Here is a 25,095-nt window from a genome sequence, read left to right as displayed (position 1 = left end):
TACTACCAATGACATAGCGCTGCTGCGGCTCCCTGCTCCCCCTCCCTCCTCCTCCTTCTCCGCCTTCCGGCGCTGGTCCTCTTCTCCCTCCACAGCGCGGCGCACGGCGCACACAGCAGAGGCGGCATGTAATGAGTCAATTTGACTCATTACATGCCGCTGGCCGTGCGCCCTCAGGGCAACTGCGCTGTGTGCCAAGCCCACTTGGCACACACGTAGTTACGGCCCTGCCTTGTATTTATTGATAATGTGACTGCTGACAAAAGCAGCAGGAAGATTTCTGAAGTGTTTCGGCCAATATTATCTGCTCATATTCAGTCAAATGCTTCAGAACTCCTTGGACGGCGCTTCACAGTGCAGATGGCCAATGACCCGAAGCATACTGTGAAAGCAACCAAAGAGTTTTTTAAGGCAAATAAGTGGAATGTTATGCAATGGCCAAGTCAATGACCTGACCTGAAACCGATTGAGCATGCATTTCACTTGATGAAGACAAAACTGAAGGGAAAATGCCCCAAGAACAAGCAGGAACTGAAGACATTTGCAGTAGAGGCCTGACAGAGCATCAGCAGGGATGAAACCCAGCGTCTGGTGATGTCTATGTGTTCCAGACTTCGGGCTGTAATTGACTGCAAATTATTCGCAACAAAGTATTGAAAAGTGAAAGTTTGATTTAGGATTGTTTAGTTTGTCCCATTACTTTTGGTCCCTTAAAAAGTGGGAGGTACATATAGAAACCGTTGTAATTCCTACACCGTTCACCTGATTTGGATGTAAATACCCTCAAAATAAAGCGGAAAGTCTGCAGTTAAAGCAAATCTTGTTTGTTTCATTTCAAATCCATTGTGGTGGTGAATAGCAGACAAAATATGAGAATTGTGTTGATCTCCCAATATTTATGGACTGTATATGGTGAGGTAATATGTAAGGTAGCTGCTGAAACCCATTTGCACTTTGGACATGGAAACAATTATTTAAATAGAAAATGTAGCTAAGAAGTTTTTTTTTTTAAACTTTTGAATGCGTTGTAAAATGTATGTGAAAATTATACACAGCAACCCTCAGACCTGCTAAGTGAAAGCATGTGCCACACCAGTTATGTTTGTCAGATCTCTCTCTAGCTGACTGCACAGCACTAACAATGGGGCACATGTATTAAGCCTGGAGACGGCATAAGGAAATGATAAACCAGTGATAATTACAAGGTGATAAACGCACCAGCCAATTAGCTCCTAACTGTTAATTTACATACTGGAGCTGATTGTCTGGTGTGTTTATCACCTTGCACAAATCAGTGGTTTATCACTTCCTTATGCCTTCTCCAGGTTAATATATCTGCCCCATTACACTTTGTAGAGAACATCAGCCCCTTAGAACTCACTAGAAAAGTGACAAACATGATACAGATGTATGCTCGTGTAATGTGGCTTCAGTTGCGCTGAAAAGCCCTCTTGGTGTGTCGGGCTAATCCAGCAGATGAACAGCGGCCGCCGGTGATGAAGTGGGAGCGCACATCAGCGCTCATTGCCGCGGGCATACACACTAGGTGGTTTTGAGCTGAAAGCAGCTCAAAACACCAAAAGTGAGCTGCTTTCAACTCAAAATCGCCCAGTGTGTATGGGTCTTAAGATGGAAAAATTAAAGAAAAAGATGGCACGCTACACTTTCTGGGGGGAGGGAGCACAGTCAGGCTGGGCATCTTGCACCATATGGAGTGTATACACTAGGTGTATGAGGATACATCTGTATGTTTTCAGTGGCTTCATCTATGACACATTAGGTCTAATTTAGAGATGGACGAATATCATGGTCTAATTTAGAGATGGACGAATATCATGGGTATATGCAGCACACACTGTATAAATGGAAAATAATGCAGAGTAGTACGCATCTACCAGTCATCAGTGCACACTTGCACCAGCTCTATACTAGGTGCGAAAGGTATACTATTATATATATATATACAGTACACTTATGTCCAACTCTGCATAGCCCAGCCTTTTTAGTCTATTTGTGTGGGCAGTTATGGAGCATGCACAGTGCAGAAACACACAAGATATGCGCAACAAGCGTAAGATCAGGTCAGCATCAAACCATTAATACTGAGAGAAATTTGACATCACGTCATGAAATCAGAGCCAGCAAAAAAGGTTCACAAAGCCCAAATAACAGTGGTATCGATGGTCTCTTACTTACACTATCTTATGCTTAATACTCCCTTTGATGGCACCTAACCCCTAGTTTTCCATATATACCTTGTCCTATATTGTCTCAAACTGTAAGCGCTTTATTTCTTGTTTCGCTCATTTGTTTATGGACTCTCTAACTGGGTGCTGCGGATCTCTTGTGGTTCCATACAGTGGTCGAAGTGGGGCGGTATACGGCAGTATGGTATACCGCCACTTCTTCCACTGACCCAGAAGTTTGTTTAAATGAAAAAGTGTGCAGCAGGAGGCGAGGGAAGTGGCCATCCTGCTGCACATGGTGCTCCCGTCCCCGTCCCTGCTCGGCGGCTGTGTAGAGCGCTGGACTAGCTCACAGCCGCTCACCCCGCCAGCCGCTCACCGCAGCCCAGCCGTCCAGTCCCAGCCGCTCACCGCTGCCAGCAGTCCAGCCGCTCACCGCCCCCGCAACAAATGGCGGTCAGAGGGACCTCACCGCACCAAAGGCCACCTTATCACCGCCGCTGCCCATGGGTGCATCCGCAGACCACAGTCAGGTAATGTTCCACTGCTGTCACCCGCTCTCCCTGTCTTTACTGTCCCTGTCTCTACTGTCACTCTCTCTCTCCCTGCTGTCACTGTCGTTACTCTCTCTACCTGTCGTTACTCTCTCTCTCCCTGTCGTTACTCTCTCTCCCTGCTGTCACTCACTCTCCCTGTCGTTACTCTCCCTGTCCCTGCTGTCACTCTGGCTGTCCCTGTCCTTGAATTGTGGATCATACCATGTGCTATAATGTGAATTTCAGCTCATTCAGTGTGCTATAATGTGAATTTCAGCTCATTCAGTGTGCTATAATGTGAATTTCGGCTTATTCAGTGTGCTATAAAGTGAATTTTGGCTCGTACCGTGTGCTATAAGGTGAAAGGGGCACCAGTACTAGATAGTATAAGGGGTTCTACTACACTGGACACGCCCCATTTTGGAAGACCACGCCCTTTTTGGGTGACCACGCTCCCTTTTCTGGAGCGCACGCCTTCAACGCGCCCATAATTGCACCCTTGACTTTTCCATACCCCCACTTCAAAATTTCCACTTCGACCACTGGTTCCATATAAATAAAATATAATAATAATAATAATAATAATAATATCTAAGTCAAGATGTTGAGAAAACATCACAATCCACTTACAAGCTAACCTGCTACATATGCTGTATGTGTGCACTGTGATCATTTGCTGGCATCGCAATCATCAGGAAGAGGATCCCAGTGGAGTCATTACAATGGTAGGAAGGCTGCATGGGGCTGCATGACGGCATAAGGCCGTGTCTCCTTCAGTGCTGCTCTAGGAAGTGACCAATCAGACAACTAAAATGACTTTCTACTTTCCTCAGCACTTGCCTATAAACAGTGACAGCACAACCAAAGGTACCTGGCATTAAGTACTGTGGCATTATATGGAATCATGATGAGGGTAATATCCATACTTACCTACTTTTTATTTCTCCTCTCCAGAGAAGCCCAGAAAGAAGATACTGCAGGAACCTTCGGGAGGCAATGTTGGGCTATGACATCATCAAGCCCCGCCCCACATTGGTAAAACGCTGCAATTTGCAGGTCCGCAGGAAGGGGGTGGGGCTAAAATGATGCGAATCGCGTCATTTCAGCCCCTTCTCCACCCCATGGAAATGCGAATACCGGAGAGTATCTCTCATCCTGCCTGCTTCACTAGGGTGAGGGCAGGATGCGGGAGATCTGCCTGCTCTTCCGGGGGTGCGGGGGGCTGCCCCAAAAATCGCGAGCTTCCCGCAACTTCCGGGAGAGTAGGCCAGTATGGTTATACCATGATAAATGTACAATGGAGGCTGCATTGAGACATGAAAGGGCTATATGGATGCATGATGGGGTTGTATAGAACACCAGATAGGGGCAGTATGAAGGGGTTTTGCAGGCCATTTGGTAGTATTAGAAGGCTTTATGGTGGCATGGTGAGATTGAATCTGCCTGTAACAATAGCTATGCTTCTGCAAATGGAATGCATTAGTATTGTGCATTTTCTGACGTAGGCCTCAAGCGCAGGGTCGTTTGACTTGACAAACATGCTAAATATATCTTTTATTGTTGTACCAAGCTTTGTGCATTATTATTAAGCATTTACCCTTATGTTGTAATAATTATATCCTAAGAATTTAACGTTTGTAATCAGGGGCGGATTAAGGTCTGCATGGGCCTATTGTGAGAAGTTGAGGAGGTGTGGCTAATGTTGTGTGGGTGTGGCCAGTGACATATGGACGTGTACACTCCCTACTATAGGCCCCACTGTCTCACAAAATACCTAAAAGTAGAAAAACAGCATCATTTTATGAGGAAATTAAATATGTAATTTTAATTCTTATGATTTTGGCAACCATGTGAACAGCTGGGCAATTGATCATTGTCATCCTGTCATTGTGATAGGCCTATTTTAATCTGTAGCTCCATCTGCCCCATTGTTATTTTGGCCCTGTTTGTAATAGTACATTGCACAGTATACAGTCACTATTTCTTGACAGTAGATCTGCATACTTTCTAACAACTTTTTTCTTCTTCAATAAATATTTCACTAGCAAAACACTGGTTTTGAAATATGTACATTAATTAGACCATTTAAAGATTTAAAGTACATACTTGCATATTTATCAGCGCGTGATACTTGGAAACGGGTGGTCTTCTGTATGCCGGCAGCCGGGCTCCCGATGTCCAGCATCCCGGCGCCGGAATCCCGACCGCCGGCATACCGACATTTATTCTCCCTCTTGGGGGTCCACGACCCCCCTGGAGGGAGAATAATAAGAATTTACTTACCGATAATTCTATTTCTCGGAGTCCGTAGTGGATGCTGGGGTTCCTGAAAGGACCATGGGGAATAGCGGCTCCGCAGGAGACAGGGCACAAAAAAGTAAAGCTTTTACCAGATCAGGTGGTGTGCACTGGCTCCTCCCCCTATGACCCTCCTCCAGACTCCAGTTAGGTACTGTGCCCGGACGAGCGTACACAATAAGGGAGGCAATTTGAATCCCGGGTAAGACTCATACCAGCCACACCAATCACACCGTACAACTTGTGATCTAAACCCAGTTAACAGTATGATAACAGAAAGAGCCTCTTAAAGATGGCTCCTTAACAATATAACCCGAATTTGTTAACAATAACTATGTACAGTATTGCAGATAATCCGCACTTGGGATGGGCGCCCAGCATCCACTACGGACTCCGAGAAATAGAATTATCGGTAAGTAAATTCTTATTTTCTCTATCGTCCTAAGTGGATGCTGGGGTTCCTGAAAGGACCATGGGGATTATACCAAAGCTCCCAAATGGGCGGGAGAGTGCGGATGACTCTGCAGCACCGAATGAGAGAATTCCAAGTCCTCTTTTGCCAGGGTATCAAATTTGTAGAATTTTACAAACGTGTTTTCCCCCGACCACGTAGCTGCTCGGCAGAATTGTAATGCCGAGACCCCTCGGGCAGCCGCCCAAGATGAGCCCACCTTCCTTGTGGAATGGGCCTTAACAGATTTAGGCTGTGGCAGGCCTGCCACAGAATGAGCAAGTTGAATTGTGTTACAAATCCAACGAGCAATCGTCTGCTTAGAAGCAGGGGCACCCAACTTGTTGGGTGCATATAGTATCAACAGCGAGTCAGATTTTCTGACTTCAGCCGTCCTTGAAATGTATATTTTTAAGGCTCTGACAACGTCCAACAACTTGGAGTCCTCCAAGTCGCCAGTGGCCGCAGGCACCACAATAGGTTGGTTCAGGTGAAACGCTGATACCACCTTAGGGAGAAAATGCGGACGAGTCCTCAGTTCTGCCCTATCCGAATGGAAGATTAGATAAGGGCTTTTATAAGATAAAGCCGCCAATTCAGATACTCTCCTGGCGGAAGCCAGGGCCAGTAACATAGTCACTTTCCATGTGAGATATTTAAAATCCACCTTTTTCAATGGTTCAAACCAATGGGATTTGAGGAAATCTAAAACTACATTTAGATCCCACGGTGCCACCGGAGGCACCACAGGAGGCTGTATATGCAGTACTCCTTTAACAAAAGTCTGTACCTCAGGAACTGAGGCCAATTCTTTTTGGAAGAATATTGACAGGGCCGAAATTTGAACCTTAATAGATCTCAATTTGAGACCCATAGACAATCCTGATTGTAGGAAATGTAGGAAACGACCCAGTTGAAATTCCTCCGTCGGAACACTCCGATCCTCGCACCACGCGACATATTTTCGCCAAATGCGGTGATAATGTTTCGCGGTGACTTCCTTCCTTGCCTTAATCAAGGTAGGAATGACTTCTTCTGGAATGCCTTTCCCTTTTAGGATCTGGCGTTCAACCGCCATGCCGTCAAACGCAGCCGCGGTAAGTCTTGAAAGAGACAGGGACCCTGTTGTAGCAGGTCCCTTCTCAGAAGTAGAGGGCACGGGTCGTCCGTGACCAACTCTTGAAGTTCCGGGTACCAAGTCCTTCTTGGCCAATCCGGAGCCACTAGTATTGTTCTTACTCCTCCTCACCGTATAATCTTCAATACCTTTGGTATGAGAGGCAGAGGAGGAAACACATATACTGATTTGTACACCCAAGGTGTTACCAGTGCGTCCACAGCTATTGCCTGTGGATCTCTTGACCTGGCGCAATACTTGTCCAGTTTCTTGTTGAGGCGAGACGCCATCATGTCTACCATTGGTCTTTCCCAACAGTTTATTAGCATGTGGAAGACTTCTGGATGAAGACCCCCCTCTCCCGGGTGAATATCGTGTCTGCTGAGGAAGTCTGCTTCCCAGTTGTCCACGCCCGGGAAGAACACTGCTGACAGTGCTATTACGTGATTCTCCGCCCAGCGAAGAATCTTGGCAGCTTCTGCCATTGCACTCCTGCTTCTTGTGCCGCCCTGTCTGTTTACATGGGCGACCGCCGTGATGTTGTCCGACTGAATCAACACCGGTTTTCCTTGCAGGAGTGGTTCCGCCTGGCTTAGAGCATTTTAGATTGCTCTTAGTACCAGAATGTTTATGTGAAGAGACTTTTCCAGGTTCGTCCATACCCCCTGGAAGTTTCTTCCTTGTGTGACTGCTCCCCAACCTCTCAGGCTGGCGTCCGTGGTCACCAGGATCAAATCCTGTATGCCGAATCTGCGGCCCTCCAATAGATGAGCCTTTTGCAACCACCACAGAAGATATACCCTTGTCCTTGGCGACAGGGTTATTCGCAGGTGCATCTGAGGATGCGACCCTGACCATTTGTCCAACAGATCCCTTTGGAAAATTCTTGCATGGAATCTGCCGAATGGAATTGCTTCGTAAAAAGCCACCATTTTTCCCAGGACTCTTGTGCATTGATGTACAGACACCTTTCCTGGTTTTAGGAGGTTCCTGACCGGTCGGATAACTCCTTGGCTTTTTCCTCGGGAAGAAAAACCTTTTTCTGAACCGTGTCCAGAATCATCCCTAGGAACAGCAGACGTATCGTCGGAAAACAGCTGCGATTCTTGGAATATTTAGAATCCAGTCGTGCCGTCGAAGAACTACTTTAGATAGTGCTCTTCCGACCTCCAACTGTTCTCTGGAACTTGCCCTTTTTAGGTCGTGCAAGTAAGGGATAATTTAGATGCCTTTTTTCTTTGAAGAAACATCTTTTCGGCCATTACCTTGGTAAAAAGGCCCGGGGTGCCGTGGATAATTCAAACGGCATCGTCTGAAACTGATATTGACAGTTCTGTACCACGAACCAGAGGTACCCTTGATGAGAAGGACAAAATTTGGACATGGAGGTAATCCTTGATGTCCAGGGACACCATATAGTCCCCTTTTTTCCGGTTCGCTATCACTGCTCTGAGTGACTTTATCTCGATTTGAACCTTTTATGTAAGTGTTCAAAACATTTTAGATTTAGACTATGTGTCACCAAGCCGTCTGGCTTCAGTACCACAATATAGTGTGGAAAAATAATACCCTTTTCCTTGTCGTAGGAGGGGTACTTTGATTATCACCTGCTGGATATACAGCTTGTGAATTGTTTCCAATGCTGCCTCCCTGTCGGAGGGAGCCGTTGGTAAAGCAGACTTCAGGAACCTGCGAGGAGAAGATGTCTCGACTCTCCAATCTTTACCCCTGGGATAATACTCGTACGATCTAGGGGTCAACTTGCGAGTGATCCCACTGCGCCCTGAGACTCTTGAGACTACCCCCCCACCTTGAGTCCGCTTGCACGGCCCCAGCGTCATGCTGAGGACTTGGCAGACGCGGTGGAGGGCTTCTTTTCCTGGGAAAGGGCTGCCTGCTGCAGTCTACTTCCCTTACCTCTATGTCTGGGCAGATATGACTGGCCTTTTGCCTGCATGCCCTCATGGGAAAGGAAAGATTGAGGCTGAAAAGACGGTGTCTTTTTTAGCTGAGATGTAACTTGGGGTAAAAAAGGTTGGATTTCCCAGCTGTTGCTGTGGTCCCCAGGTCCGATGGACCGACCCCCAAATAACTCCTTCCCTTTATACAGCAATACTTCCATCTGCCGTATGGGATCTGTATCACCTGACCACTGTCGTGTCCCTGACATCTTCTGGGAGATATGGACAACGCACTTATCTTGATGCCAGAGAGCAAATATCCCTCTGTGCATCTCACATACATATATATAGAATGCATCCTATTAAATGCTCTACATGAATAAAATATTTTCAGTCAGGGAATCCGACCAAGCCAACCCAGCACTGCATCTCCAGGCTGATGGCGATCGCTGGTCGCAGTATAACCACCGTATGTGTGTATATACTTTTTAGGATATTTTTCCAGCTTCCTATCAGCTGGCTCCTTGAGGGCGGCCGTATCTGGAGACGGTAACGCCACTTGATAAGCGTGTGAGCGCCTTATCACCCTAAGGGGTGTTTCCCAACGTACCCTAATTTCTGGCGGGAAAGGGTATAACGCCAATATTTGCTATCGGGGTAACCCTACGCATCATCACACACTTCATTTTATTTTATCTGATTCAGGAAAAACTACAGGTAGTTTTTTCACTCCCACATAATACCCTTTCTTGTGGTACTTGTAGTATCAGAAACACGTAACACCTCCTTCATTGCCCTTAACGTGTGGCCCTAATGAGAAATACGTTTGTTTATTCACCGTCGACACTGTATTCAGTGTCCGTGTCTGTGTCTGTGTCGACCGACTGAGGTAAATGGGCGTTTTTAAAACCCCTGACGGTGTTTCTGAGACGCCTGGACCGGTCCTAATAGATTGTCGGCCGTCTCATGTCGTCAACCGACCTTGCAGCGTGTTGACATTCTCACGTAATTCTCTAAATAAGCCATCCATTCCGGTGTCGACTCCCTAGAGAGTGACATCACCATTACAGGCAATTTCTCCGCCTCCTCACCAACATCGTCCTCATACATGTCGACACACACGTACCGACACACAGCACACACACCGGGAATGCTCTGACAGAGGACAGGACCCACTAGCCCTTTGGGGAGACAGAGGGAGAGTCTGCCAGCACACACCAAAAACGCTATAATTATATAGGGACAACCTTATATAAGTGTTTCTCCCTTATAGCATCTTTTATATATATACAATATCGCCAAAATCAGTGCCCCCCCTCTCTGTTTTAACCCTGTTTCTGTAGTGCAGTGCAGGGGAGAGCCTGGGAGCCTTCTCTCCAGCTTTTCTGTGAGAGAAAATGGCGCTGTGTGCTGAGGAGATAGGCCCCGCCCCTTTTTCGGCGGGCTCGTCTCCCGCTATTTTTGAAGTTAGGCAGGGGTTAAATATCTCCATATAGCCTCTGTGGGCTATATGTGAGGTATTTTTTGCCTCTAATAAGGTTTTTATTTGCCTCTCAGAGCGCCCCCCCCAGCGCTCTGCACCCTCAGTGACTGTTGTGTGAAGTGTGCTGAGAGGAAAATGGCGCACAGCTGCAGTGCTGTGCGCTACCTTTATGAAGACTCAGGAGTCTTCAGCCGCCGATTTTGGACCTCTTCTCTCTTCAGCGTCTGCAAGGGGGCCGGCGGCGCGGCTCCGGTGACCATCCAGGCTGTACCTGTGATCGTCCCTCTGGAGCTAGTGTCCAGTAGCCAAGCAGCAAATCCACTCTGCACGCAGGTGAGTTCACTACTTCTCCCCTAAGTCCCTCGTTGCAGTGATCCTGTTGCCAGCAGGACTCACTGTAAAGTAAAAAACCTAAGCTAAACTTTCTCTAAGCAGCTCTTTAGGAGAGCCACCTAGATTGCACCCTTCTCGTTCGGGCACAAAATCTAACTGGAGTCTGGAGGAGGGTCATAGGGGGAGGAGCCAGTGCACACCACCTGATCTGGTAAAAGCTTTACTTTTTTGTGCCCTGTCTCCTGCGGAGCCGCTATTCCCCATGGTCCTTTCAGGAACCCCAGCATCCACTTAGGACGATAGAGAAAAATAGCGTGGCGCGCATAGCCACCGTGCCCGCAAGGGGCTCATTTGCGCTCGCCCAGCTGTCGGTATGCCGGCGGTTGGGATTCCGGCGCCGGTATGCTGGTCGCCGGGAGCCCGCCCGCCGGCATACACTACTACACCCCTTGGAAACAGACTATAAAAAACAAGTTGCTTTTAACCAGTTATTACACAATCTGTAACATGCACCAACATTGATATACATGGATACAACTCTTATACTATAGCTTATATACCATGGACAACTCTTATCCTGCCTCTATTCTCAGTGTTGATATGCACTTGGTGGTCCCTGTGAAATGTCTGCTAATAGCCACAGCTCTGTTCTGCCCTAGTCTTGTCTGCTGCTCTGTCCCTGGTGTTGTTATGCCCATGGTACTACTCTGACCCTGCCCTTGGTGCTGTTCTGTTCCTTGTAGATTCCTGCTCCTGTCACTCTGCTGTTCTACTACTTCTACCTGCTCTCCCTCATTGGTACATGGGGTCTGTACATTGGTCTCGAGGTTGTTGTGGACCTTGTTCTTCCATGCCCCCTGCCCTCTGTGCTATGCTCCCATAGTATGTTATCTCGTTTGGTGGGATGCTGGCGGTCACATGACCAACAGTGGCAATCTGACACTGATGATCCCGACACCGGATGGGGTAAGTATTCCACCTGTCCCCTACCCTAACCATTTTGGGGTGGCGGCTATGGCTAACCACCCCCCACTAGTGCCTAACCCTAACCCCCCCCATAGTTCTTAACCCTAACTCCCTCTCAGGCCCTAAACCCTACCCCGAAACTCACCTTCGGGATGTCAGCTGTCAGGATTCCGGCGTTAGCCACATGACCGCCGGCTTCCCGACCACATCCCCTCTACTGCTGTCATTCTACCCAATGGGCCTAATTCAGAGTTGTATGCAATGATGATATTTATAGAATTGACAGAGTATCGGTAACTGTGCATGCGTCTAAGTCCCACTACACACGCGCCAAGGTACCATAGCGACGTAGCTTGCAGTAAGGATTTATTGGACAGCTGGGAAGGTGGTAATGTTGAATGGCACCAAAAATCTAGGAACCGTTTTAAGGAAGCGTCTCAGCCTGCGATTCCATATGCAGTAACAGAGGCTCCAGTGTCTGACTTCCTATGGCCATGCTGCCTGATCATACGGCTACTCAGATGACCAATTATCGAATCCTCTGCGACCGACACTGCAACTAGGATCTGCAATACCACCTGTGGGTGTCTCAGTACAAATTCCAGCTGGTACTATATTTGCATGTTTATAAACAGTAGCTGCATCCCGTCCTCTATGCTATTCTATACCTTTGCCTGCTGTACATCTCTGTGCCTGTCCTTCATGCTGTCCTGCCCCTTGAATAACTTTGCACCAGTCCTCCATACTGTTATACTCCTGGTACTGCTCCCACCCTCCTTATGGTTGTGCTGTTCTTCCCATGGAACTTCCATGCCTCTGCCCTAACTGCTATCATGCCTCTAGTGCTTCTCTTCCCATGGTACTTCACTGCCCCTGCAGTGATATTCTGATCTTGGTCCTTCTGCTTTTTTGGCGTGTGCACTTCTGTACCCCAGGTGCTTATCTGCCCCAATCCACAGTACTGCCCAGTTCTTCTACTTCTACATCTCTGCCCCTTATCATCTTTGCATTTCTGACCCTGTCCTCCATGCTGTTTTGTCCCTAGAACTTTTCCAAACCTATACTTGGTGAGGTTCTGCAACTGGTACTTCTCTGGCCCTGTCCATGGTGCTGTACTGCTCCCGGAATATTTCTGCCGATGACCTCGGTGCTATTCTACCCCTTATACTTACCTGCACCTAGCACTTCTCTGTCTGTGTCCTATGTACAGTTAGTATCCATTGTGCGGTTATGCTCTTGGTACTTTTATACCCCTGCTCTCCATGCTATTCTGTTCTTCATGATTCTCTTGTCCCTAGCCTACAGACTGTTATATTACCAGTACTTGTCTACCCCTTTTTGCTGTGCTTTGCTGCTTTTGCTATGTATGTTCTTTTTTTTTTTATCTGAAGAAATTTTATTAGAGAAAATTTTCAATACAGAACATACACAACGTTATGAAAACAGAAAAGCCAATAACACAGTAACAGCATGTCTGTAAACCATAGTACATGGTAGTAAAGTAATAATACTAAAAGACTTAAAAGTTAGAAATAAAGAGAAAATAGGGGAGATAAGAAAGAGAGGTGATAGAGAAAGAGTGGAACACAGAATAGAGGAGATGCTGACCATCAGTCTTTCAGGGAGACTGTAGAGAACCTGCGCATACTTCTGTACATTTTTAACTAAACCGTATGGAGACATATATAACAAGAAACTAAACATTCACACATTGTCAGGCAAGGCATTCCGGGAGGTAGTGCAAGAGGAATAGTAATCATGCCACGGTAGCCATTTCAATAGAGGGGATTGGGGGGCTAAGGAATATTTAATGCTCATAGTTTCCATTTCGAAATTGCGCTGTATTGACGTTATAATTTTGGATAGGCGTGGTGGATCTGTCCTTTTCCAATATTGAGCAATTGCGGCCCTGGTGGCTATGAGAATATGGCCTATAACATAAGAGTATTCAGAGGGTACATAGGGAGTAAAGTAATGTAAAAGAACAATCTCAGGGTGGTGGGGGAGGATCACCCTTGTGACCTTTTCAATTAGTCTAAAAACTTCCGTCCACAATGGCCTAATAACTGGGCATGTCCAAAATGTATGTATTAAAGTACCTTCCAATCCACATTGCCTCCAACAAAATTTAGAGGAGTCTGGCCAGATCCTATGGAGTTTATCAGGTGTGTGATAGAGGCCGTGGATTAGTTTGAACATCATTTCAGTATGGTTGATGCACCGTGACATTTTAAAAATATTCATAAAAATATTTTCCCATTCCTGATCTGTCAGAAGAATATTAAATTCTGATTCCCACCTTGTTTGAATATGTAATTTCACATCATTGAGCGGAGAGAGGAGCGTGACATACCACTGGGATATACCACCTTTGTGGTGTATGGAGGAAAAGTTACTCAAGATATATGGAGGGGGAGTAGGGGAGGAGAGAGGATCAGGCATGTTCGCCCTAATCCAATGTCGGATACGTAGGTATTTATAGAAGTCCTTTGACGGTATCAAGTATTGGGTTTGTAGCTGTTGGAAGGTTTTAAGCTCTGATTTATCATACAAGTCCTTGACCAGCTGAACCCCAAGCTCCCGCCAGTTCCGCAGAGAAAGGTCTGGGAGCAGCTTGGTAATCGCCAATATGGATAGGTGCGTGGAGGGCAGTGGGCAGTCGCCCAGATTAGTGACCAATCTGTTTCAGACCTTAAGAGAATTAATTATACTCCTCATAAGTTTGGTAGAGGGGGGTCTATGTGCAGGTTTGATCCAGATTAAATCTGGAAGAGGAAATTCAGTGCACATGTCTTTCAATATCTACCCAGGGTTTTACGGACTCCGTCCGGAGCCAGTCCTTCAACTGATCAAGGAGACATGCATGCTGGTAGAGTTCTAGGTTAGGGAAAGCGAGACCCCCGCTACCCTTGGATCTAAACAAGCGGGTTCTAGCTATCCTGGGTCTTTTACCCTTCCAAATAAAAGTAGACATGACAGAATAGAACTTGTTAAGGAGAGCTAGCGGAACTAAGTAAGGTATGGCTCTAAACAGGTAGAGAATTTTAGGGAGGAGCATCATTTTGATTGATGAAAGTCGCCCCAACCAAGAAATTTCATAGTTCGTCCACTGTTTGGTGAGTGTTTTGAAGTGACCCAAGAGAGGAAGGTAGTTACAATCCACCGTGGAGTGAGAACCGGAAGGGATCTTGATCCCAAGGTATTGGAGGGAAGAGTCCTGCCATGCGTAGGGATAACTAGATTGTAGGGATTGGAGTGGGATCGGCTCAATGTCAAATGCCAGAGCCTCAGTTTTTGCCGTGTTCATTTTATAGTAGGAGATTTTAGAGTAGTCCTGCAGAATATCGTGGATAGCTGGGAGAGAGGATTCAGGTTTAGTTACAAACAGCAGGACGTCGTCTGCAAACAGGCAAATCTTATGTTGCGTGGGACCTATGTAAACTCCGCTCACTAGGGTAGATGCCCTGATTTTCTCTGCCAGAGGTTCTATTGCTAAAATGAAAATTAATGGTGACAGTGGGCATCCCTGTCGGGTGCCGTTGGTGATGGGGAAAAAATCGGATAAAAACCCATTACTAAAAACGCGCGCTGAGGGGTGCGTATATAGACGTAGGATATTCTGTAAAAATTGTCCCGTGAACCCAAACCTGGCAAGAACTTCTGACATGTATATCCAATGAATCCTGTCAAAAGCTTTCTCCGCGTCAAGAGAGAGCAGTAATAAGGGTTCCCGCGACGCGGAGCGAGCCTCCAGAAGGGAAAAGACTCTCCTGGTATTGTCAGGGGCTTGGCGACCGATAGTGAAACCCACTTGATCTTGATGGATCAATGTGGGGATCAACGGATTCAGTCTATTTGCAAGCAGTTTGGCATATAGCTTAATATCTGTGTTCAAAAGTGCTATGGGTCTATAATTTGCACAGAGAGATGGGTTCTTGCCAGGTTTGAGAATCGTTATCACCTGCGCCTCCAACATTTCTCTAGGGAAAGGGTTAGAGGAAGCGTCATTGTACAGATTAAGGAGGAGTGGGGAGAGTGAGTCTTGAAAGGTAATGTAAAAGAGATTGATAAACCCATCTGGCCCAGGGGCCTTGTCTTTTTTGAGGGCTTTCAGGGAAGTCTGAAGTTCTCTCTCAGTCCAGGGTGTGCAAAGTGTGGAAGCATCATCTGGGGAAATAGAAGGTAGATTAATGGAATCTAAAAAAGACCGTATAAGCTGCAAGGAAGGTTGTGGGGTGAGGGGATCATATTTGAGATTGTACAGTTTTCTATAATAAGAGGCAAATTGGTTTGCAATATCTTTAGGGTTCAGGGACAGCGATCCATCTGGGTTTGTCAAGTGTTTAATTTTGTTGATTAGGTTTTTCCCTCTGAGTTTCCGCGCCAGTAATTTACCCGCCCTATTACCTAATGTGTAATATTTTTGATTTAGGTTGGAGACTGCTCTTTGTACGTGCAAAAGGTAGAGACTGTTCAATTTCCTCTTTGCTTCAGTCAGAGACGCAAGGGTGAGATCGTCGGCAGGGGATTGTTTATGTCTGGTTTCTAGCGTCGTCACCTCCAACTCATAGGCCAACTGAACTTCCCGGTCACGGCGCGCTATGTGAGCTGAGGCTTGGATAGCTGCACCCCTCAGGACTGCCTTAAGAGCACACCAATGATTAGAAATAGAGGTATCGGCGGGGCTATTGGTGTCCAAATAAGAAGACAAGGCCTCTCGTAATATAGAGACTCCGTCCTCATCATTTAAAATGTAATCCCGCAACCTCCAAGATCGTGGTGTGGGGATAGGCGTTTTGTATGACCAGGTCCATAGTAAAGGTGCATGGTCTGACCACGATATCGGCAATATTTTGATGTTAGGGATAGATTGTAATGTCCATTTATCCGTCAGGAGCAAATCGATCCTAGAATAGGATCTATGCACTGCCGAATAAAATGTATAGTCTCTAGCACCGATATTCCTGACTCTCCAGGCGTCATATAAATCAAATTCGGTTAGTAGGTGTGAAAAAGAGGCGGCCAGGGCTTTGGCTGCGTTAGCAGACTGTTTATCTAGTTTCGAAGATTTGTCTAGATTAGGGTCAGGAGCTATATTAAAGTCACCCATCAGGAAAACCGCACCTTTCTTGACACTATACAGCTTTTGAAAAAAGGATTTCAGGAACCGAGGTTGATTAGAGTTAGGGGCATAAATGGAGACCAAAGTAACATATTTAGTTCGCAGTTTCCCCACTAGAATCAGATATCTGCCATTGCCATCTACCCACTTACCCTCCAATTTGAAAGAGCACGATTTATGGAAAAGAATAGCGACACCGTTCCTCTTAAACGGCCCACAGGAGACATAGTGAACTGGGTAATTGGTATTGGAGAACTGAGGAGGGGAGTGCAGTGGGAAGTGGGATTCCTGTATAGCCACTACGTCCGCCTTTTGATCAGCAAAATATTTCAGAGCCAGGCGCCTCTTTTGGGGTGAATTGAGCCCTTTAACATTAAGACTTAAAAAGGTGGCCATGTGGGAGGGTATGACAGGTTGATACATAACACATCGAAAAGCATCAGTAAAACTTGCATCAAAATATAATACATAGCAGCACAGTCCTCTAAGACCGAGGAAGTAAAGTCAGCATCAGTAAAGAGAAGAATATGAGAAGAGAAAACAGGACGAGAAATAAAACAGGGGGAAAAAACAGAAATAGCATCCATAAAGGAGCTAGAGATCCCGTCACATGGGTATCGTGACGGACAGGTGTGGGTGGGTGGCATATCAGCCAAAATTACCCACCGTCGCCTCCAAACCAGAACATACTTAACATATGATTATCAATCGCAAAAATAGGTAAGATTAATAAATAAGGTCATCCTAAAATAGGGAGAAGTGGACGTTTGCCATCTAATTGAAACAGGCACAGTTCTACCTCTATCTAAGATTTAACGAAGACATTGGAACATAAGTCGAAGAACATCGCCTATAATATAGTGAACCTATAGCCACAGATAAACCTGTAGGGGAAAAAACAAAAGCTAAATAATAGCTATCTTATGGTTATTCCCAGGTGATTCTCAGCCCGGAGCCAATGTCCAGTCTTGGGCTATCCGTTTCGGTGATGTAGCGGGGGGAGCAGGTTGTATATCGAGAAGGATGTCCCATTTTTTCAGAATTTTAGGTCCATCTTCAGGTGAGGTAATGATGGTGGTAATACCATTACGTAGTACGATCAGCTTAGTAGGGAATCCCCACTTATATTGAACTGCAGCTTTCCGTAAGGCTGATGTAATATTGGAGAATGAACGCCTTTTGGCCATAGTCGCTGGAGACAGGTCCTGGAAGAGTTGAAGAGAATCCAAACAAGTCGCCGTAGGTGAAGAGGGCAATGCTGCACGCAAGATCTTTTCCTTAATGTGAAAGAAATGAACCCTGAGAAGTGTGTCTCGGGAGGCCTGAGGGGGTGCTTGCCTAGACTTTGGGAGTCTGTGGATCCTGTCGATCAGGAGATCAGGTAGCGAAACATCAGGTATCAATTTATGAAAAAGATCGGTGGCGTATCCGTACAGGTCAGCATTTGAAACATCATCAGGGATGCCTCTTATTTTTATATTATTCCTACGTGAGCGGTCCTCTAAATCTGTAGTTTTGTCCCGGATGTTGGCGACCTCCTCCAGGAGAGAGTCGTGTGCGGTGATCAAATCATTATGTGATGTTACCAGCTCCTCCATCTTATGCTCAATGTGGTCTGTCCTGTCACCGATTTCAGAGATATCAGAGCGGAGAGCTTGTATATTAGATCTAAGCTCAGATGAAATGTCAGACTTGAAAGAGGCTAACAAGGAGTGGATAGAGCGTAGCGTGACCGGACCATCCAGAGAGTCCATATCGACTTGTGCGCCGTTAGCCGTGTTGCATATTTTTGATGAAGTTGATTGAGATGATTGAGTTGGAGTCGGCGAGGGAAAGGATGCGTGGGTCTTGTTACCAGAGGAGGAGGACCCAAAGAAATTCACTTGTGAAGCAGATTTAGACCCCTTCGACTTCTTTGGAGGCATGATGGGACGTCCCGAGGGGGATCAGTAGATCATATAGATAAAAAGAGGATGACCGTAGCGAGTGGTTGTTCAGGCAGGAAGCGACGGTGAGATGGACATGGTGTTAGAAGGACATATCCTCACGGGGGAGTCGCACCATATATGCCGTAGTTGTTAGCAATGGGTGTAGGACTGCGTGGTCATGGAAAATCAGATTATATACACAAGGGAGCAAAGCAGTGGCACGGGTCGTTTACTTCTTCCCCAGTCCCGCTATTCAGGGCTCCCAACCTGGGCTAGCCAGCCGTCAGGGTATTCCGTGCAGAGGTTAGTAGATACCCAGGGAGACTCTGTGGGGTGATTCAGGTGGGGGGTAGCTTGTGCACAGAACATATATTCAGCCGCAGCAGCAGCAGCAGCAGCAGCAGCAGCTCTATGTAACCAGCTCTCCTCCTCCACCTCCAATATGGCCGCCGCTGCTGGGTCTCTGCCCTATGTGGTGGCAGTACAGGGATCCTCCACTTGTTGTATCAAGTCACTGGCCCCCCAAGTCCCCCCACAGCTGTTGTATATAAGGTCTGGGGTCAGAGTAGTCGTTCTTTTTGGCGCTGCGTCCGCGCGCCTTACTCTGCCCCAACCAAGATGGCCGCCGGCGCCGGACACTCGCGGGTGCTTCCGCGGCCTTTTGCGGCTTACCTCGTCTACTTCTGAGGTCTGGCTGCCGCTGCACGACTCTCGGCGGTGGCCTGCAAGGGGGTCTCGGCGGTAGCGGGTGCCGTTCCCGTCCGCGCGGCTCCCGGGAGTTCTCGATGTCCGGCCGGGGATCAGCAAAATCCAGGTCCCGGCTCCAATCCCTGAGGTAGGCCGCAACCTGCAGGAGCAGGATAAACCGACTCCCCGGCTCCGCAGCTTTCCCTCTCTGAGGGATAGGGCACAGGACAGCTTAAGAGGCCTCTGGGTGGGTTGTTTTCCTGGGTGGGCAGCTAATAGGATGGTTATAGGGTTTTTTTTTGCACGAGCTCCCCTGGGACACAACCTCTTAGTCAGGCAGCAGGCCACACCCCCGCTATGTATGTTCTTGACTTTGTTTTGCCTCTGTCCTTGGTGCATTTTTGTCATAGCACTATTCTGGCCATAGTGCTGTTCTGACATTGCTGGTCTTGCTCCTGTCCTCTCTGGTGTTTTGCCCCTTGTACTTCTTTGCCCATGACCTTGGTGCTGTTCTGCTCCTGGTACCTCTCTTCCCCTGTTCTTGGAGCACTGCTGCCCCTGGTACTTCTCTGCCCCTGTCCTGTTCTGTTCCTGGTACTTCTCTGGTCCTATCCTCCTTGCTGTTCTACCGCTAGATGCTCTTTGCCCTGTCCTTAAAGAAGTTGATATTTTGCCCCTAGTACTTCTCTGCCTGTTTTGCCACACCTACTCTCTTACCCTGTTTTCTGTGCTGTTCTGCCCATTGTGATTCTCTTTCCCTCTCTTCCATGCTGTTCTGCACCAGTCCTTGGTGCTGTTCTCCCTGTAATTCGTTGCTCCTACCATCAGTGCTAGTCTGTCCCTGGCAGTTTTCTGCTCCTGTCATCGGCTGCTGCGCTGCCCCATGGCTCTTCTGCCCCTGGTACTACATTGCCCATGTCTTCATTATTGTTTTGCACCTGTCTTCAGTACTGTTCTGTCCCTGTCCAATTCATATTATGAATTTGAGACTTCGAGTACACATTTGCACAGACATGTCTAGACATGTTACAGATAGCTACACTATGAAAAAGTAAAGCAATGTTATTCATACCAATGCATTATAACAGATACTGCTGCTGTACCGCCCTCACGCCCCAAAATCCTGTGTTTTCTGATAATTACATGTTGATCTGCCTTAACACAGCTTAAACCCTTCACTTCCACAACTGCTGTAGCAAACGTGTAATTACTAATGTTCTGTATATATGCAATGGTAAATCATTAGACAGGACAGTCATATCATAGACATGCTTTGCAGAGAAACAAATCACAGTGTTTAAAGATGCACTGCCAGCTAGTATAGTGGAACCCTCGCCACCACCTAGCCGTAGACCTTTTTCCCGTGGCTCTGTAACACAGAACTTCAAATTAATTTTTTCAACCACTTTTAAATGACAACAGAGGTGTGTCCGCAGCGGTAACAAGTAGTAGCTGCAAAACCTTAACTGCGACTTCTCAGTAACCCTCATGCTCACACCTTTAGAAAGACCCTCTTTCAACCCAAATTACCCTTATTTCCTCTTCCAAAATATCCTCTCCTGGGACTATAACCTGTATTTGAATTGTAAACTGGCTCCAAGCATTATATGATCCCAAATTCACTATATGGGATGCAATCAATTTGCCGGCTGTCGGGATTCAAATGGTCAGGATACGGACGCGGAATCCCGACAGCCGACAATGCAGACAGACGGAATCCCGATGCACTGGGGCCATTCCCACTCGTGAGAAAAGAGAGTGAAAATAGAACCCGGCAGGAGGCAACCCTAAACATGCGAGGACATAGCTGGATATCGATGCACTCGCATGTTAGCGGGGAGGCAGGTCCGGCATGCGGGGCGGCCTTGATGTGTGCTGGGCGGCCCGCCACATGTTAGAGAAGCCAGTTGTAGTTTTGGGATTTTTCGGAAAACTACAACTCAAGCTGTATTAGGCTCATTGTTTTGGTGCATTGGGGATATGGCCTATATTGTCCAAGTCCTCCTATCAGGAATATGGACAAGTATGACTACACCATGGTTCTTTGCTTCCAAACACCTGAGCGGTCGGACAACTTGCCAGCAGTCCCGAGTCTTGTACAACAGTAATAATCTGATATGGTGAAATGGACATGACATCTGGAAAAGAAGACAGTGATTTGGATGTATGAGGACATGGTTTGTGTGTATTGGACGTGTGGCCTAAATTGTCCTAGGCTTTCAAACTCGTGCCCTGTCAGACAACTTGTGCAGAGTGGGTCAGATAAGATAAGAACAATATTTCCTGCACATGACATGAGTAGTGCAACTTAAATAGACTACATGCAGAACACCATTGTAAACAAGCAGCTGTAGACTGTAAGGGGAATTCCTCTATACCTCCATTAGCAAACTCTGATCCTCTGGCACAGGACAAGACTCCACAGCCAATGCAAACTGCTCCAAGGTCACTGGGAGACAGAGAATATTACTGAATTAATACATGAGGACATTCACAACCAATATAATCATCAATTAATTAATAGCTCTGACAATTAATATCTCTGTATGTTTCCTGTTTACAATCAAAATATACACATTTTAGTAATTTCACATTACATTAATCAAAATGAGTCCTTTTACTCTAACAGCAATGAGAAATAGGAAAATAAGGTTTAGAAATCATATGGTTATAATTATGTAACATTTTTTATGTTAGCTCTGCTAAAAAACATAAACAAATCAATTACAAAATATTTCACAAGCAACGCTGTAATGTTAAAACAAAGAAGTCAAAAGGTCCATACACACTCTATGAGCGACGTCGTCTAGTGTTTCCCCTCCTGGGCCAGGCAGTCGGCGGGCACCCTTAAACACTGACCGATATGACCATTCATATCGCTCAGTGAGGTCACACAGCGACCGGCCTTGCAAGCAGCTCCTGAATGACAGTCCAGATCGAGCATGCATGCACTGCCGACAGCGACGATCGTTGCCGACCAGCGGGGCCACGCATCGATCGTCGATGGCGGCATACACACTTGCCGAGAAAATGAGCGACGTCGCTCAGGAAGACGGAAAATGAGCGACGTCGCTCATTTTCTCAGCAAGTGTGTATGCACCTAAAGAATGACACAGAAAGGGATTATCTAACATTGCTCAAACATGTAAATATACAGAAATTCTAAATAACCAATCGGCAATTGGTTTATATCAGTCTAGTGCAAGTTAGACAATGAAGGCATTGTGTAATTGGTTCCTGTGGATGCTATGTACCTCTGCACTATGAAGAAATGCTAAAAAGTAACTCTTGCTATGTCTTCTTAACACCCGAACTTTGACTATAGAATTCATCTCCTAAAAGGTTGCTTAAAGCAACATCCAGTTATGGAGGCAGTTTATATGAAAGTATACTTAGGATCTTTTTGATCTAAAAACAAAACACAAAAACAAATTTTTTGTTACTTTCCAGTTAAATCCATATTTGCCGACTTTATGGCTGACCCCTCCGGGAGGGGGCGGCCAAATCGGAAAAGCGGTGGGCTGTGGGGGTGTGTGGCTTATCATAAGGGGCAGGTAGGGAGTGTGATGCTGCAGAAGAGGCAGTGGGTAGGGGCGTGGCTGCACATTTGCATCATTGTAGCACGCCCCCTGCTGTACAATGCTGATAATAACCGTCACTGTATAGCGGGGGGCATGGCTATGATGACGCGATTCAGCATGAATGCGGGCCGTGGAGGCAGTCTCCACGACACTTGCCCACTTTTGAGGTGTCAGCACTTAATGAGCTAACTTTGTAGTTGTATATAAGCTCCTCCCCTACAACCTCTTCCTCAGTTTGAACTTAAAAAGCCTCAAGGATAGGTTGAATAAATATCTTTTCGCATCTTTCTCATCTACTCAACCAATAAGGGAGGAATCAAAGTGTCCCTCAGATGAAGTCAGAGAAAGATATTTAACTAGTAAGTAACAAAAAAATCTTGTTTTCTCTTTGCTTTATCGTGAGGACACTTCATAGGGTTCATAGGGACCATAGGCATGGACAAAAGCTGTCTAGGGAGGGTGCATTTAGCCCTATCTGAATTTAACACTTTATGTCTGAAGTCCGAGTTAGTGGATGCAAAATCATGGAAATTGTAGCATTTGTGAATGCATGAAGCAAGGACCATGTAGCTGCACTACATTACTGCTCCGTGGATGCCCCATTCCATGCTGCCCATGAAGTACCTACTAAGCGAGTGAAATGAACTGAAATCTCAACTGGAACAGGTATTCAGCCCAAGAACATGTCCTCTTATTTGTGCCCGTAATCCATGTGGCTGTAACTTGCTTAGATGCTGGTCAACCTCAGGCGCTACTTTAGGCTGAACAGAAGGGTCTGTACGTAACACTGCCCTATCCTCATGGATGACTAAAAATGGAAATTTGCAAGAAAAAGCTCCCAATTCTGACAGCCTTTTAGTTGATGTTATGGCCAGAAGAAAAGGCAACTTCCAAGATATCCACTTAAGGCCTACTTGGTTTACAGGCTCAAAATGAGGTGACTGAATAGCTGTAATTACAAGATTTAAATCCTATGGCTCTATAGATGCCTATATGATGGTTGTATGTGTAAAACACCCTGTATAAAGGTCTTCACTTCTGGAATGATAGCCAATCTCTTCTAAAAGTAGAGAGAGCTGACATCTGTATCTTCAAAGATCCTAGTATGAGACATAACGAGAAACTAACCAGTAGTAAACGAAGAACTCTAGGCAATGAAAAAGAAACATGCAAAACTTTATCCTTATCGCATTCCTGAGACTAAACGGGCTGCAGTAAAGTGAGAGGTAGAAGAAATGCTGCGCCTGGGGGTTATAGAGGAATCAAACAGTGAGTGGAATAATCATATTGTGCTGGTACCCAAGCCTTCGGGGACTATAAGGTTTTATAATGATATTAGAAAACTGAAAAAGTTCTCACAGTTTGATACCTATCCTGCTAGAAAACGTAGCAAATAGTCATTATTTAACAACTCATCACCCTTTTGTGAAGGCAAAAAAAAGCCTGGAACAGAGTGTCTGTTCCAATATAAAGTGTTACCCTTTGGTTTACTTGGAGCCCCTGCAACCTTTTAGAGGGCCATGAACAAATTACTTCGGCCTCATTGGGAGTATGCAGTGGCTTACCTTGATGATGCTGTCATATTAAGATCAAACTAGACTACTCGCCTTCGGAGAGTGGAGGCAGTGTTGCAGTCTCTATGGGAGCACAGGTTTACTGCTAACCCAGAAAAGTGTGCCATAGGTATGATAGAGACAAAGTATTGGGGTATGCTGTAGGAAGGGGACAGATTAAACCCCAATCCAATAAGGTAGATGCAGCTGCAACATAGCCTAAGCCAGAATGAAGGTCTCCACTCAGAACATTTCTCGGTCTAGTGCAGAGGTTCCCAAATGCGGTCCTCAAGGTACCCCAACAGTCCAGGATTTAGGTATATCCATGGCTCAGCACAGATGGTTAAATCAAATTGACTGAGGTGCTGATTAAATCTAGAGATGTGCACCGGAAATTTTTCGGGTTTTGGTTTTGGATTCGGTTCCGCGGCCGTGTTTTGGATTCGGACGCGTTTTGCCAAAACCTCCCTGAAATTTTTTTGTCGGATTCGGGTGTTTTTTGGATTCGGGTGTTTTTTTACAAAAAACCTCAAAAACAGCTTAAATCATAGAATTTGGGAGTCATTTTGATCCCATAGTATTATTAACCTCAATAACCATAATTTCCACTCATTTTCAATCTATTCTGAACACCTCACAATATTATTTTTAGTCCTAAAATTTGAACCGAGGTCGTTGGATGGCTAAGCTAAGCGACACAAGTGGCCGACACAAACACCTGGCCCATCTAGGAGTGGCACTGCAGTGTCAGACAGGATGGCACTTCAAAAAAATATAGTCCCCAAACAGCACATGATGCAAAGAAAAAAAGAGGTGCACCAAGGTCGCTGGATGGCTAAGCTAAGCGACACAAGTGGCCGACACAAACACCTGGCCCATCTAGGAGTGGCACTGCAGTGTCAGACAGGATGGCACTTAAAAAAAATAGTCCCCAAACAGCACATGATGCAAAG

The 25,095-nt window shown here is 46.2% G+C and overlaps 1 protein-coding gene across 2 annotated transcripts in view; it reads right to left on the bottom strand.

Annotated features, from left to right (window-relative positions):
- ACOXL (acyl-CoA oxidase like) overlaps window positions 1-25,095 on the bottom strand; it is a 990,492-nt gene that overhangs the window by 193,351 nt on the left and 772,046 nt on the right. For both annotated transcript variants that reach the window (XM_063918088.1, XM_063918087.1), the window contains exon 17: window positions 21,387-21,457. In XM_063918088.1, the coding sequence (XP_063774158.1) occupies window positions 21,387-21,457 (71 nt within the window). The remainder of the gene's footprint in view (window positions 1-21,386; window positions 21,458-25,095) is intronic.

Source organism: Pseudophryne corroboree, chromosome 4 (assembly GCF_028390025.1).
Source record: "Pseudophryne corroboree isolate aPseCor3 chromosome 4, aPseCor3.hap2, whole genome shotgun sequence".
NCBI lineage: Eukaryota > Metazoa > Chordata > Amphibia > Anura > Myobatrachidae > Pseudophryne > Pseudophryne corroboree.
This window is presented reverse-complemented; position numbering and strand designations above follow the sequence as displayed.